Source organism: Halichoeres trimaculatus, unplaced genomic scaffold (genome assembly GCF_033239565.1).
Source record: "Halichoeres trimaculatus isolate MK-OKI-2021-1 unplaced genomic scaffold, fHalTri1.1 fHalTri1_scaffold_9, whole genome shotgun sequence".
NCBI lineage: Eukaryota > Metazoa > Chordata > Actinopteri > Labriformes > Labridae > Halichoeres > Halichoeres trimaculatus.
In genome coordinates this window covers 16,574,585-16,588,609 of record NW_027437188.1, presented here as the reverse complement: position 1 = coordinate 16,588,609, position 14,025 = coordinate 16,574,585, and the positions used below count along the sequence as shown (strand labels likewise).

Genomic DNA, 14,025 nt, shown 5'->3' with positions numbered 1-14,025 from the left:
ACTCTTAAACACACACACTGATTGGAGTAGTGGTTTTAAAAAGATACTGATGATGTTAATCATCCTCTCATGATTTCTCTCTTTCACATCTCAAGACTTCACTCAGGCATTTATGGTTACGTACCACCACCATTTGAAATAAAGTAAAAAAAAAAAATAAACCAACTCACTGATGTGAGGTAAGTGTAACATCCAAATGTGCCAGCTTAGCTTTGACAGGTATTGGTATTCATCAAGAATTCATTGTTAGTTCCCTTAGTTAGGTGGGGGACTGCTGATGCTGACATTGACTTATCCTGTTTTTCGAAGCTTTGCTTAATTTTATTTGTTATGCAAAGAAAGTTTTTCTCCCCCAGCTTTAGAATCAGCCACCTTCACAGAAAAGGGACTTTTTACCATCAACAATATCTTTATCTTTTGTTACCCAGACTTTCCTTTTACTGTTGTTTTCTTGACCCTCAGTTCCACTCTTTTTTGTCTCTCTTGCAGAAAATAAATAACTTTATTCTTTTCAGCTTAAACAATGCTTTGTGGGGGTGTAGCCAAACATACGTTTCACCCACAAGGTGAATGCTACAGACTTACAGGGTGTTGTTGTTTTTCTGCTGTGTGACAAGCTGTATGATGTATTTCTCCCTATTAGCTTAGTGTATAAGATGAAACTGGAATAAGCTTTTAGTGTGTGTGTGTAAAGGATTTCTGGTGGGCTTTAACTTAATACAGTCAGCGAGCCATTTTTATTTCTTTATATCTTAGTCTACTGATGAAGAGTGACCTTCCGTCCTCTGCTTTGTTAAAGATAAATCTCAGCATTAGCTAATGTTAGCTGAGTGTATGTACGTCTCAATTTGTCATTTTGTTCAAGTAAAGCTACGACTGATAAAACCATTAGCTGATGTACAAGAGAATAAAAGCTCTTTTCTTTTATGTTTCTTTGCCTTGACTATCTCTATCCAGTGTATGACCAACCACCTTAGCATTCTCTGTTCCTTCTGGGAGCAGAGAGCCTGTGGGATGCGTTAGTCACCAAGTATGATTTAGTTGTCTGCAATACAAATTGTCTGTTGTGGTTTCAGTCTTCTCCAGCTCCTGGCATGTTACACCAAAACCAAAGAAAGTACCCCGGCAGGGGAAAGTGAGATTGGAGACATCATTATAGCCTCAAACTCTGGTCTTCTTCTGACTTATACTTTATAAATGACTCAAATGTTGCACATCTAGGCCAACTGACAATCACGTCCCATGATGGATGCTGTAAATTTGACCTTTTGACCAGCCAGTTCACCGTCTCTGTATTTAGCATTACCCCTGTAATGTATTTTGCAATTTTGTGGTCACACATGATTTATAAGTGCTTCTTTATTTTTTGTAGGAAGAAGCATTTGGAGGATTTGGAACAGTTACTGAGCAGAAAAGAATACAGAGTCCTTCGACCATCTCTTCAGGTAAAGACCTCCTGCAAAACCACCTGAAACTTTACTGTTGCCAACTTGCCTGTCCTTGTGTCCATACCCTTCAAATATTACCTTTACTAAATGTGCTCTTTTTTTCTTTTGCTTTAGCAGCAGGCCCACCCCAACAGGAGAAGAAGCCCAGAGGCCGTCCCCCAAGGGCCCTCACTGCCCAGAAAGCTGCTGCAAGTCTACCTTCCCTTTCCTCCCACCCCTCTCCCACACAGGCCAAACCTGAGGGCCCTGAAAGGCCAGCTGATAAGGTGAAAAGACTGCCTGGAAGGCCACCTGGCACTGGGGAAAAGAGAAGAGGCCGACCTCCATCTTCGAGTAGCAAGAAAGCTTGGACTACGGGTGGTCATGCAGCAGGGGAGGACATTAGGCCAGCTGGGTCTGAGCTAGGCATGGACACAGAGGAGGACAATGACAGAAAGGGTGTCAAGAGGACACCCCTGGGCTCTGCTCAGGCACAGGACACTGAGGCAAAGCTTCCCAAAGGTGGGCGGGGTGAATCCAAAGTTACCAACCTTAAAAGGCTGAGAGCAACGAAACTTGCACCTCTCAAGTCACGGCTCAAGACATTGCCTGGTGTACCCCGACGCAGACGTGGGCGACCGCCGTCAGCTGAGCGTCTCAAAGCTGAGGCAGCAGCAGCAGCAGCTGCACAGCTTTCTACCTCCATGGAATTTGGGGATGGGAAACAGAAAGGCTTCAGGGCCAGAGGGGGCGATAGGGGGACAGAACCACAAAGTTCCCAGCTGATGCTGAGGAATGTGGATAATGCTGAGGACCAAGACTCTTCCAATCCCCCTGCTTCCCCATCCCCCTCTACACCTGGCAGGACAGTGGGCCTCAGAAAAAGTCCTCGCCACAGGAAGCCTGTCAGAATTGTCCCGTCATGTAAACGCACTGATGCAACTATCGCCAAACAGCTGCTGCAGCGTGCTAAAAAAGGAGCGCAGAAACGACTAGAGAAGGAAGCCAGCGGGGGGAATGGGGCAGGGACCATCGAGGCTGGCATCAGGAAGACCCAACTCAAGAACATCAGGCAGTTCATCATGCCTGTCGTCAGCACTGTCTCTCTTCGTATCATCAAAACCCCAAAGCGCTTCATTGAAGATGAGGGCAGCTTTGGAACCCCTCCGCCTCATATGAAGATGGCACGATTGGAAGCAGTCCCCTCATCTGTCCCCACACCTGCTCAACCCACATCCACCACCACCACCTCCTCCCCTGCCCCTGTGCCGGCCTCCTCTACACCTGCCGTAACCAGTCCTGGCACCACGGCCCCAGTGGACTCCCTCCCCCCTCCACCTCCTCCTGCTCCCACCCCTGCTGCAGCGACAACGGCTGCTAATCTGCTAAACAGCAATACCAACAACACCAACGCCAATGGACGCTTTAGCAGCAGCGCAGCATCTTGTGGCTCGAGCGCTGTGTCCCAGCACTCTTCCCAGCTCTCCTCTGCAGAGTCTTCCAGGTCCAGCAGCCCCAGCTTGGATGACTCATCATGTGACTCCCAGGCTTCTGAGGCCACACAGGCTTTGTCAGAGCCAGACGATCACTCTCCGTCCTCACAGGGAGAAAGGGAGACCAATCTGTTGCACAGCTCACGGCCCCCCTCTCCTCCTTCTGAGCTGGAGCCTGAGCAGGTGTTGGCAGAGTTGAGCCGGCGAGGCCGTAGAGGACAGGGTGTAGGCCAAGGCAGTCAGAGGGTTAGAGAAGCAGTTGTGGCTAAGAAGCCAATTATAAGCCCACCTACAGGAGTGCTGTTGTCCTCTTCGACACTTATAAACTCCCAGCAAGCTTCATCCACAGCCTCCTCCTCTTCTTCACCTCCACCTCCTCCTCTCCTCACTCCCCCACAGCCTCCACAGTCGGCTTCCTCCAATGCGGCCGCTATCAGTGAACATCACTCTCAGTCACCCTGGATGTCTCACCCCATCCCCCCGTTCCTGCCTGGACCGTCAGTTCTGTCCAGCTTGTCAGACAAACGGAGCCGCTCAATTCTAAGAGAGCCCACCTTCCGCTGGACATCCCTGTCCCACCCTGGACATCAGTATTTCTCCTCAGCAAAGTACGCCAAGGAAGGCCTCATCCGCAAGCCCATATTTGACAACTTTCGTCCTCCCCCTCTCACGCCAGAGGATGTAGGGCTGTTACCACAAGGTGTAAGTGGAACAGGGGGAGCTTCTCCTGTTTCCTTCCCTGCACCAGGCAGCGGGGCAGGAGCAGGAACTCGTCTTTTTGCCCCTCTTCACACACACACCCACCACCAACATCCCTCTTCATCCCGCTTTGATGCACCACTCCAGAAGCGCAGCCCCTTGCTCAGAGCTCCACGCTTCACACCTAGCGAGGCCCACTCCCGGATATTTGAGTCTGTTACTCTGCAGTCATCTGGAAGCAGCCCTGGCTCACTCTCCCCACACCAGACATCCTCCAGCTCAAGCAGGGCCTCGCGACGCAGGAGGCGACTGGTCTCTGCAACAGTCCGGGGCAATCCACGGTCTCCCTCCCACTCAATGACCCGACGCAGCAGCCAAATAGGAGGACAGATATCTGTGGGGAAAGTGCCCTCAGAGATGTCTGTGCTGACGGGCTCTGCCTCCAATAGTAACTCCAGCTCTTTGCCAGGGGTTTCTGCAAGTCCACTAGCCACTAGTGCCTTAACTTCTGCTTCTTTCAGCACCTTCTCCACCGTTTCCCTCGGTCTGGCTTCACAAGGGACACCTGATGGCAGGAGGGGGGCTGCAGGGAACCCGCCTTCTTTGTCATCTTCAGCATCCTCTTCTTCCCCACTTTTCCCCCTCTTTCCCTCTAGTGCACAGGACACGGGGCGGGGATCCGGGAAAGGAGGTAAAGAAAAAAGCTTGTCAGCTGCCCAGGAATCTGCACCCAAGGAAAAAGAAAGGGATTCTGAGAAAAACAGAGAAAAGGAGAAGGAGAATAAGAGGGAGGGGAGGAAGGAGTTGGAAAAAAGAAGTAAAGTTTCTACACCAGATGGCTCCCCAAATGCACCTTCCAGCTTGTTTACTGTAGATGGGAGGGACTCAGAAGATCCTCTTTTAACTCTCGCTCCAAAAAAGACTCCAGGAAGAAAAAAATCCACATCAGTTGACATGGTGTCTGACACTGCGTCCTCAGAGTTGCGTGGCATCCATGCCGCGGTTCCAGTTTCCATCGCTAAAGGACGTTTATCTAAGAAAGGTAGGCCGTCAGAGAAAGGAGCAGAGACAGAGGATGGAGAGAAGGATAAAGAGAAACAGAGTGTTCCCAGCCAGCAGACAGCAAGCCTTCCAGGGCAGCCGGGCAGACAGCAGCTCCCTGTCTCCTCTCTTGGACCAGTGTTGGAACATGCAGCGGAGAAACAACCTGTGACAGACAAGCGGGTTGTTGGGCTGTTGAAGAAGGCCAAAGCACAGCTCTTTGAGATCAAGAAGAGTAAGCTAAAGCCTGCAGACCAGACCAAGGTCCAGGTCAGTCTCCAGCTCAGGTCTTGTCCTGACCACGCTACTGAATACTTATATTTTTCTCTTGTTCTTGTCATGTAACACTGATTTAGGTATTTAAAGTAGAATAATACTGCAGGAAGGTACCAGGTTCAGTGTCAACACAGGCTTAGTGCAAGCTCCATCCTGCCTGCTTCAGCTTTTTCTCATGTATTGAGGTTGTAAATTTTGGTATCATGACAACCATGAGAGCCACTGATAGGTGACTTTGACATGATCTTGTGCATATTTGCTAAATCTATGAGTGTACTCAGTGTGAAACTTTAAAATGGGAAAGTCCCATACAGGGTGTTGCTCAAGGGGAATTCTGTTAGCCTCATACATTATGCAGAAAGTAGTGCAGCTTATGCTTTTGAAAGTGTTGTCCTTTGAACAGATGAGCTCCTCTGTTCCTCCTTTAATCTAAAGATTAGATGGTTAAAGGGAGTCATTGAACAGTTTTAGAAAAAAAGCCCCAGTCTCAGTTGAACTCATCTTCACATTTGCCCAACCTGCAGTATTGACTGTCCTGTCTGTCCTTCTCCACCTCCTCATCCTGTTTGTCCTCCACGTACTTATTTGTCCAAGAATAAGAGTTTATCAAACCCTGAAAACAGCATTAAGATTATTTGACATTTGTAAAAGTGTTTGGTTGTTGTTAAATAATATGAATAAGCACTTCAACTCTTTGCTCCTCAACTTTTACAATCCTCTGTCTCTCTTTTGGCATGTTTTCTTCGGGGCAGGGTCAAGAAAGTGACTCATCAGAGACCTCAGTCCGTGGTCCACGCATCAAGCACGTATGTCGTCGTGCAGCTGTGGCTCTTGGCCGTAACCGGGCAGTGTTCCCCGACGATATGCCCACACTTAGTGCCTTGCCCTGGGAGGAGAGGGAGAAGATCCTATCTTCCATGGGGAATGATGGTGAGAACTTCTTACTGTCTTTGTGGGTCCAGAAAAAGTCTTTATGCAGTGATGTCAGATTAATCACACAAGCAAAGAAGTCCAGACAGCACAGAGCATAAGTTCACAGTGCAGGGATGATTCACAGAGCAGAGTCCAGCACCCCTGTGCCTGTTGTGTTGACTGCTTTTGTTCATGTTAGGACCTGTGAATTCACTGTGAGGCTCAAGCAATCGATGACAGTGACATACAGTAGTGCTGCACGATTTGGCAAAATTGTGCAAATACCATTACGATTATTTTGGACAATATTGCAATTTGTGATTACAGTTATAATTACTAGTAATGAGTCCACATGCTTTGCTATAAGTGATAAGATATTATAAAAAGAGATAAGATATAAAGAGAAGCATTATTTCAGGCAGACCACAGCGCATCAGATGCTCCTGCTCCTATCAGCTGACAGCTCTAAGAGCAGGGGTGTGCTCTCACCCAGGGCTGTGGCATCCCATGTAAACATGCTGAATGACCGGGACCTCTGAGGACAGAGCCATATCGCCATATTTAACCTATTGCATTTCAACAATTATTTTGACAGGAATGGTCCTGAATGAAATGGTGTTACACTCTATGTATTTAGAATAGTATAAATTTATGCACATCTCTTCTTCCAGACAAGTCATCAGTAGCAGGCTCAGAGGAGGCAGAGCCTCAGTCCCCTCCCTTAAAGCCACGTGAGACACGGCAAAAGGCTGTTCAAGAAGCTCCTCCTAAGAAGGGGCGTCGGTCTCGACGCTGTGGCCAGTGCTCAGGCTGCCAGGTTCCAGAAGATTGTGGTGTTTGTACCAACTGTCTTGACAAGCCAAAATTCGGAGGGAGAAACATTAAAAAGCAATGCTGCAAGTGAGTATTAGTGGATGAGCTTGATGTTTGAACAGGTTATTTTTATTATTTCCCACAACATTAACTGGAGAATTAGCTTTTAATTGAGGAGATGTTTTTCTTCCAGGATGAGGAAGTGTCAGAATTTGCAATGGATGCCCTCAAAGATGTTCCTTCAGAAGCAAGGCAAAGGCAAGAAAGACAAGAAAAAGAACAAGTTATCAGAGAAGAAGGAGGGTCTAAATCAGGTGAAAGGACCAAATTCAGAATCTGGTACTAAAGCCTCCCCTGCACCTGCAAAGGAGGATCCGCCCCGCAAAAAGTGTGAAACTCCACCTCTCAAGTTGTCGGAGGATAAGTCGAGACAGCAGCAGCCATCATCAAAGCAGTCATCTCCAGCCCTCACATCCTCCCCTGCCCCAGTGGATCCCCCTCAGACCCCCAGCTCAGTCCCAGCCCTGACTCCATCTCCAGCACCGGCACCAGACACAAAACAGCCCTCCATCACAAGCAGCGTCACCGGCAAGAAGGGACACAAACTACAGCAGTCTGTACCAACATCCTCCTCATCCTCCTCTTCTTCCTCCTCCTCGTCCACATCATCATCGTCATCATCCTCGTCCTCCTCTTCCCCCTCGTCTTCAGCACAGAATTCCCCTTCCCAGTCGACGCAGTCCCATCAACCATCACAACAGCAGCAGCAACGGCCTCTTACGAGTCAAGCACCTTCAAAAAAGGATGCTTCACCCAAGATTCCTCTGAGTGAGCCTAAGAAGAAGCCCCAGCAGCACTCATTGCAACAGCAAAGCTTAACTCCAACTTCAGATACAGGTGAAAAACAAGCGCTGACTGACTTGTTGTGACTTCTTACTTGTCAGAAGTTTACTTTAACAGCTGCATTATTTTTAATTTTAATGATCTATATTATTTCCTAATTCAGATAAAGTAAGATTGTCCCTTTTCTTATTATTTCTTTAATAAAATTGAGAAATGTCAAGTCATCCAAAGGTTTTAAACAGAAACATTTTTTGAAAGAATAGAAATTGTCAGGCAAAGAGCAGATATAAGAGAATTGATGCTACAATGACTATTTGTCCAAGAGGGGCCATTTAAGAAGAGGACATAATATATTCAACACCTAAATCTCTTGCTTACAACCCTTCTCTTTGTCTCAGTTGATTCAAAACAGTTGAAGAAGCCAACTTCCCGCTCTGTTCCTCCATCTCCCAAACATAGAGCAAAAGATAAGGTAAGAGGAAATCATATAAGTCTCGTCATCAGAACTTTGATCAGTGTTTGGACATCATTAACTTTCTTCATTTCTCCTCCCCTGTCACTCTCATCTCTTCCAAAATCAACCAGCCGCTGACCACTAAACCTCCCAGCAGCAGTACTTTAAACTGGCTGAGCACTCCCTCGACTAGGGGCCAGACCAAGTCCAGAGCGCCCTGCGACGGAGTGCATCGTATCAGAGTGGATTTCAAGAGGGACCATGATGTAGAGAAGGTGTGGGAGGCTGGCGGCCTCAGCCTGCTCACGTCTGTGCCTGTCACGCCCAGGGTGCTCTGTTTCTTGTGTGCAAGCAGTGGAAATGTTGAGGTAAAAATGATAGTCATGATCAAAATATTTGCCTTTGAATGACATTTTAACAATCTGACAGCTTCTCCTCTCTCTTTCCCCACTTTCAGTTTGTCTTCTGCCAGGTGTGCTGTGAACCCTTTCATCTCTTTTGCCTGGGGGAGTCGGAGCGCCCTCTCCGGGAACAGTTTGAGAACTGGTGTTGTAGAAGATGCAGATTCTGCCAGGCCTGTGGACACCAGCATCAGAAAACTAAAGTAAGCCATTCAGTCAAGCTCTGTTCATTTAAAAGCTGTCCACAAAAGAAGCTTAGTGTAGAGTGACAGTGTGTAAAGGCTGGAGAATCTCCCTTTGAAAGATGCTTGCTAGCTTTGCCAGAAGACAGCACTTAATCAGCTTCCTGGCTTCCTGCCATGGTTTTATTATTTTAAGTCTTGTTTAAAATTTGCATGCTGTGAGGCTTGAATAGTTGTCAGTTTAGAGTTATGCATAAACATGTTTTGTGTTTGAAACAATTAAAATGCCTGTTGGGATGTTTTGTTTTGTTGGCACCTTATTACGCCTCATGTATTGGTTATTGGTCTGTAAAAAAATGAAAAACTTAAAACAAATCTCTATCCAGAGACCACAGAGTTATTGATAACATTGTATGGCTGTGAGCTCTGACTAGAATCAACAGCAGTAGATCTTTATTTCTCCCTTGATTAGTTTTGAGTCTTTTAAATCTTCAAATAGAAGCTTCTAGTGAGGCCAACAAACTTTCAGGCTGCAGCTGATGCATCTTATGCCACTCAGTCAGAAAGGCTTCTTCAACTCACTCGCATAAACCAACAAGGAGAGTATATTTGTCTCAAGAGTTTTCATTGCATTTCTTCTGTACTATTTAAGTGTGGTGCTTTGAGTTTTCAGTTTTAAAAAATAAGCCCTGTGTGACAGCTGTGCATGTTATAAAGCTAATTTTTTTTAATGAAAGCCATTGTAGAAATAAAAGTAGTCACAATCAAAGTTCCTCTCTGTAAACCCTACCAGGCCCTATACCTGGACAACTCGAAATGTCTCTGTATCATTCTGATTTTTATTCTGATGTTCACCCCGCTACTGTAGCAGCAGCTGCTAGAGTGCGATAAGTGCCGAAACAGCTATCACCCGGAGTGCCTGGGTCCCAACCACCCTACCAGACCCACAAAGAAGAAAAGAGTCTGGGTAAGGATACACTCCACTAGACATGATACATTTCTTTAACCTCTCATCTTAATGTTTGATTAGAGAGTCTCAGGTGTCCTACCAAACTGTGGCTTTACAAACAAGAGATTGACCGATATGGATTTTTTAGGGCCGATACTGATACCAATTATTAGTAGGCAAGGAGGCCAATAACCGATATTTGAAGCCGATATTCATTTGCTGCCAAAGTGAAATTATTGGCATAAAAACTTTGAACATTACAAACTCCAACACTTACTTGCATTTAAATGCCGAGCATATGTTTATTAAACAGCTCCAGAGCTCGGTAGCATGTTTTATAGAGTTAAATGAAAATGTAAAAAAATAAATAGCTCAAGTTTTCTACAGTAAAAAAAGTTTTCCAAAATTTCTACGTGACTGCAATAAAACTGGACAGAATTGAGTTTGTGCTGCTTTTTACAGGCATGTAATGCAGTTGAATTAGTTTTCTGTTCAGTTTCTACATGACTGATTTTAAATGTTTTGACCATCTAGGGCTTCTGTAGTGTAGACAGGGAGAAACTGTGCAGAGAAGCATCAACAAGCAGCTCATGAATGTCTGTAGTGTAAAACATTTCTTAGCATTTTTTTAAGAGGCAGACAAACATAAACTTGTGGGTATTGATAAGAGGAATTATTTTTGTGTCGTGAAAGTTAAAATAAGCTCATAGACAGTAAGATAGTCATGATGCTAGCCCATCAGTGGGATTTTCTGACACTAGCATTAAGCTAGCCGACTTTCGCTAATCGAAGCTAGTTGGTTAAGAATCACTTTCCTTTGCTTAGTTAGGCTGCATATCTATCTGTTTTATCATGCTTTTGTGTGTTGAGTCTACATAAATGACCAAATCAACAACTGTCTCTCATTTCACTACGAACTGTTCAGCAATCTGCCGAGCTGAGGACTTACGTTCAGGGAGGGGAGAATGGAGTACATTAGGTTTCTACTCTCTCACACACATACTTCTATGACTATTTACATATCAATATTATCAGCGACCTTAATTCATGTGATCAACGGATGCGTCTGGAGGAACTGTCAGTGAGCAGAGCTGCCGCTTATGTTTACATAACATTATTGGGCTTACAGTAACATTAGTTGTGAGTTACAGAGGACTGGGAAGTTTATTACAATTCAAGAGAGTCTGCTGCCCTAACTTACCTTCAAAACATATATTTGCTATCCAGAGTTTCTCCTGTTGTCAAAACATTTTTTTTATATCTTTGTTGTGTGTGTGAGAGAGACAGCGCTGAATGCACACAGCTTTCACTGCTGATTGGCTGTTACCTGAGTCATGGCTCTGCTTGTAACCAATCAGATGATACTGTGGGTGGAACAGTGCTGGGGACTGAGAAGTGACTGCAGACAGCGGCGCGGCTGCATCAGAGCCACAGCAACGCAGTTTTGATTTGATTTCTTATCGGCTGTAGGATTAAAAAAAAGGCTGATGCCAATATGCCCCAAAATGCCAAATATCGGCCCTGATAATCGGTCTATCTCCATTACAAACACCTGTCTCCCAGATCACATTTTCTGCTTTTCACCTTTTGAAGCTTGTGTTAGTAGGCCCTTTTATTCAAACATAGCACTCTTCCTTACACAACTCTGACTTTTTCTTCCTTTCTCTTTTCTTTTTTTAAGGTTTGCACCAAGTGTGTGCGCTGTAAGAGTTGTGGGGCCACTAAGCCTGGGAAATCCTGGGATGCCCAGTGGTCACATGACTTCTCCATGTGTCATGACTGTGCCAAACTCTTTGCAAAAGGTAAACGAGAAGCTTTTTGAGATGATATGCTTTAAGGCAGCTTTGACTCCATGCAGCATTCCTGATACCTTTTTCATTTCCTTGGTCAGGAAACTTCTGCCCACTGTGTGACAAGTGCTATGATGATGATGACTATGAGAGCAAGATGATGGAGTGTGGCCGTTGCAACCACTGGGTTCATGCGAAGTGCGAGAATCTGACAGGTGAGTTGGCTCTGAAAAGAGAAGTAGGAAGAGGATCATTTCAAACACAAGTGAACTATTTGTCCTTCAAAAGCAGAGCTTGATATGTAGAGCCATCAGCACTTGATGGACTCTATTTGTCTTTTCAGTTGTCAGTGTGTGTGCTGCTAAGTGACAGTCTCTCCTGTACTCACTGTCATGTTGATGAGAGGCAGAAAACCCTAATAATGGGAGCAGTGATGACCTGTCATGTTTCGCTTGTCATTCAGATGAAATGTATGAGCTGCTATCAAAGCTGCCGGAGAGCGTGGCCTACATGTGTACAAAATGTACCGACCGCCATCCAGCTGAGTGGAGGACAGCACTGGAGAGAGAGCTTCAGGGCTGTGTTCGCCACATACTTACTGCACTGCTCAACTCACGCACATCCTCACACCTGCTGCGCTACAGACAGGTTGGATTCATATGCTGTTGCTCTTTTTCCATTAATTAAACCAATAATGATAATGGATGCTCAGACATGTCTAATTATAAGCAGCTATAACCCCAATTACATCCAATCTTTGTGTAACATAAACTGGTTCTGATGCAGACGGTGAAGCCTCCAGAGCTGAACCCAGAGACAGAGGAGAGTCTTCCATCACGTCGTTCTCCCGAGGGCCCAGATCCTCCAGTCCTGACAGAAGTCACCGCCTCACCTCCCAGTGACTCCCCTCCAGACCTGGAGTCAGTTCAGAAGAAGATGGATCAAGGCCGTTACAATTCAGTGGTAAGTGTGTTAGATTTAGAAAAGCATCCCTGCCTTAAAAAAAAAAAACGACGTATCTAGTAAAGTGCTGCGATCATTGTCTAATCCTTTTTTATCAAAAACAGTTTTTTGTTCACTGTGCATTCAGTGCAGCACCTGTCTATGTATGCTCAACAAGGGTCAACTTTATATTTATGTGTAAAAGTGTTTTTGCTTAAAAATTTGTTTCATTAGATGATGAGGGTGGATTCAGATGACATCAAAAGCGGTCTTTACTAAAGAACACATGTAAAGCTTCTCTGTCATGCTAGATTTTAGTTTTCTGTGATGTATTCACATGAGTCTGCAGTTATGTCTGTATGATATAATGATGGGTAAAAAAAAGCTTCTTTGAGGAATAACATTCATTGTATATAATGTCAGCACTTTTCATGTGTGTGTCTAATATCATTACTCTGTTTCTTAGCTGGAGTTTAGCGATGACATCGTGCGGATCATTCAGATGGCCATCAACAGTGATGGCGGCCAGCCTGAGAGCAGGAAAGCAAATAGCATGGTCAAGTCTTTCTTCATTCGGGTGAGAACCTCGACACCATTTATGAGAAATCAGTACTTAAACCTCCTCTCCCACATGTTACTCCCAACCTGTTTCCTCCTTCTTCAACTGTTCTGTCTTTTCCAAAATAAAGTTATGGCATGTTTTTTAAAAAAATCACTGGGTCACTTTCTGGAAACCCAAATTTGTTACTACATAATTAACACCGTATAGTGTACATTTTTTTTGTTAACAATGTACTCAAGTGTCATGGATGACAAAAGTTAACCCTGATGCCACTCAATTCTTCTCAGTTCCCCCCTTTTTTCACACCCCTTCCTTTAATAGCTGCCAAAGAGGAAGTCTGCTGAGCTGTGTCATATACCAACCCTAGATCCTGGTTTGTGCATTGTAGTAGCATTTTTGCTAACATCATTTTTCTGTTACAGCAAATGGATCGAATCTTCCCATGGTTCAAAGTGAAGGAGTCCAGGTTCTGGGAAAAGCAAAATGTCTCAGCCAAGTAAGTGTCTATCATGACGAGGTAACTACTCTGTAGACATGTCCCCAAGCATTTATCAGCAGCTGAAGTAACTTCAATTAATTCTGTAATTATTTAACTGCTGTTTCTCTTTAAAACATTTGAATTCAAATATCACAAATTACATAAGTTTCTGAACATCTTCTAGTAGGCTCAAAACATATTTATTGGTCTATTTGGTTCAACAGTCATAATTTCAGACTTAAAAATGTCTAAGAATTTATTATGACTAAGTACAAGAGAAAATCAAGACTCAATACGCTTCTCAGAAAGCAGTGTTCTCAAGCTTACTCCAAGCGTGTAATGTGCTTTTATTTTTTAAACTTGCAGTGCGAGTTATGTCTGTAATTACAGAGAAGAAAATTAGAATTTAATACCCCTGTAACATGAACCTGACCAAAGATCAGGGAGAAGTCATGCAGTTTTTGGAGGAACATAAAGTCTGTAATTATTGAAAAGACGAGTAAGATGTGGTTTATTCTGAAGACGTTACCATCATCTGAGGAAAAGAGAAAGCAGTGAACTAATATTTATAAAATGTGTGGGCTGTCTGTCATACAGCATCTGAGTAAAAATAGAGGCAATAACAGCCAAAAGCAAGATCAGCACATCTTCTTGAAACACTTCATGTTTTTCGGGGGGTTTACATGTTGGAAACTCAGATTAAGCAACATGGCCCGACTGATTTCTTCCCAATGAAATGATGAGAAATGAAATGAAAGGAAAT

At 44.6% G+C, this 14,025-nt stretch overlaps 1 protein-coding gene across 5 annotated transcripts in view; it reads left to right on the top strand.

Annotated features, from left to right (window-relative positions):
- kmt2a (lysine (K)-specific methyltransferase 2A) overlaps nucleotides 1-14,025 on the top strand; it is a 42,593-nt gene that overhangs the window by 12,528 nt on the left and 16,040 nt on the right. For 2 of the 5 annotated variants that reach the window (XM_074680422.1, XM_074680421.1), the window contains exons 2-16: nucleotides 1,373-1,445; nucleotides 1,569-4,930; nucleotides 5,689-5,866; nucleotides 6,520-6,748; nucleotides 6,855-7,558; nucleotides 7,903-7,976; nucleotides 8,090-8,326; nucleotides 8,416-8,562; nucleotides 9,410-9,508; nucleotides 11,172-11,292; nucleotides 11,382-11,495; nucleotides 11,744-11,928; nucleotides 12,067-12,243; nucleotides 12,689-12,799; nucleotides 13,207-13,280. In XM_074680422.1, the coding sequence (XP_074536523.1) occupies nucleotides 1,373-1,445; nucleotides 1,569-4,930; nucleotides 5,689-5,866; nucleotides 6,520-6,748; nucleotides 6,855-7,558; nucleotides 7,903-7,976; nucleotides 8,090-8,326; nucleotides 8,416-8,562; nucleotides 9,410-9,508; nucleotides 11,172-11,292; nucleotides 11,382-11,495; nucleotides 11,744-11,928; nucleotides 12,067-12,243; nucleotides 12,689-12,799; nucleotides 13,207-13,280 (5,885 nt within the window). Of the gene's footprint in view, nucleotides 1-1,372; nucleotides 1,446-1,562; nucleotides 4,931-5,688; nucleotides 5,867-6,519; nucleotides 6,749-6,854; nucleotides 7,559-7,902; nucleotides 7,977-8,089; nucleotides 8,327-8,415; nucleotides 8,563-9,409; nucleotides 9,509-11,171; nucleotides 11,293-11,381; nucleotides 11,496-11,743; nucleotides 11,929-12,066; nucleotides 12,244-12,688; nucleotides 12,800-13,206; nucleotides 13,281-14,025 lie in introns of all 5 variants that reach the window. The other 3 variants (XM_074680424.1, XM_074680419.1, XM_074680420.1) reach the window with 2 other exon arrangements.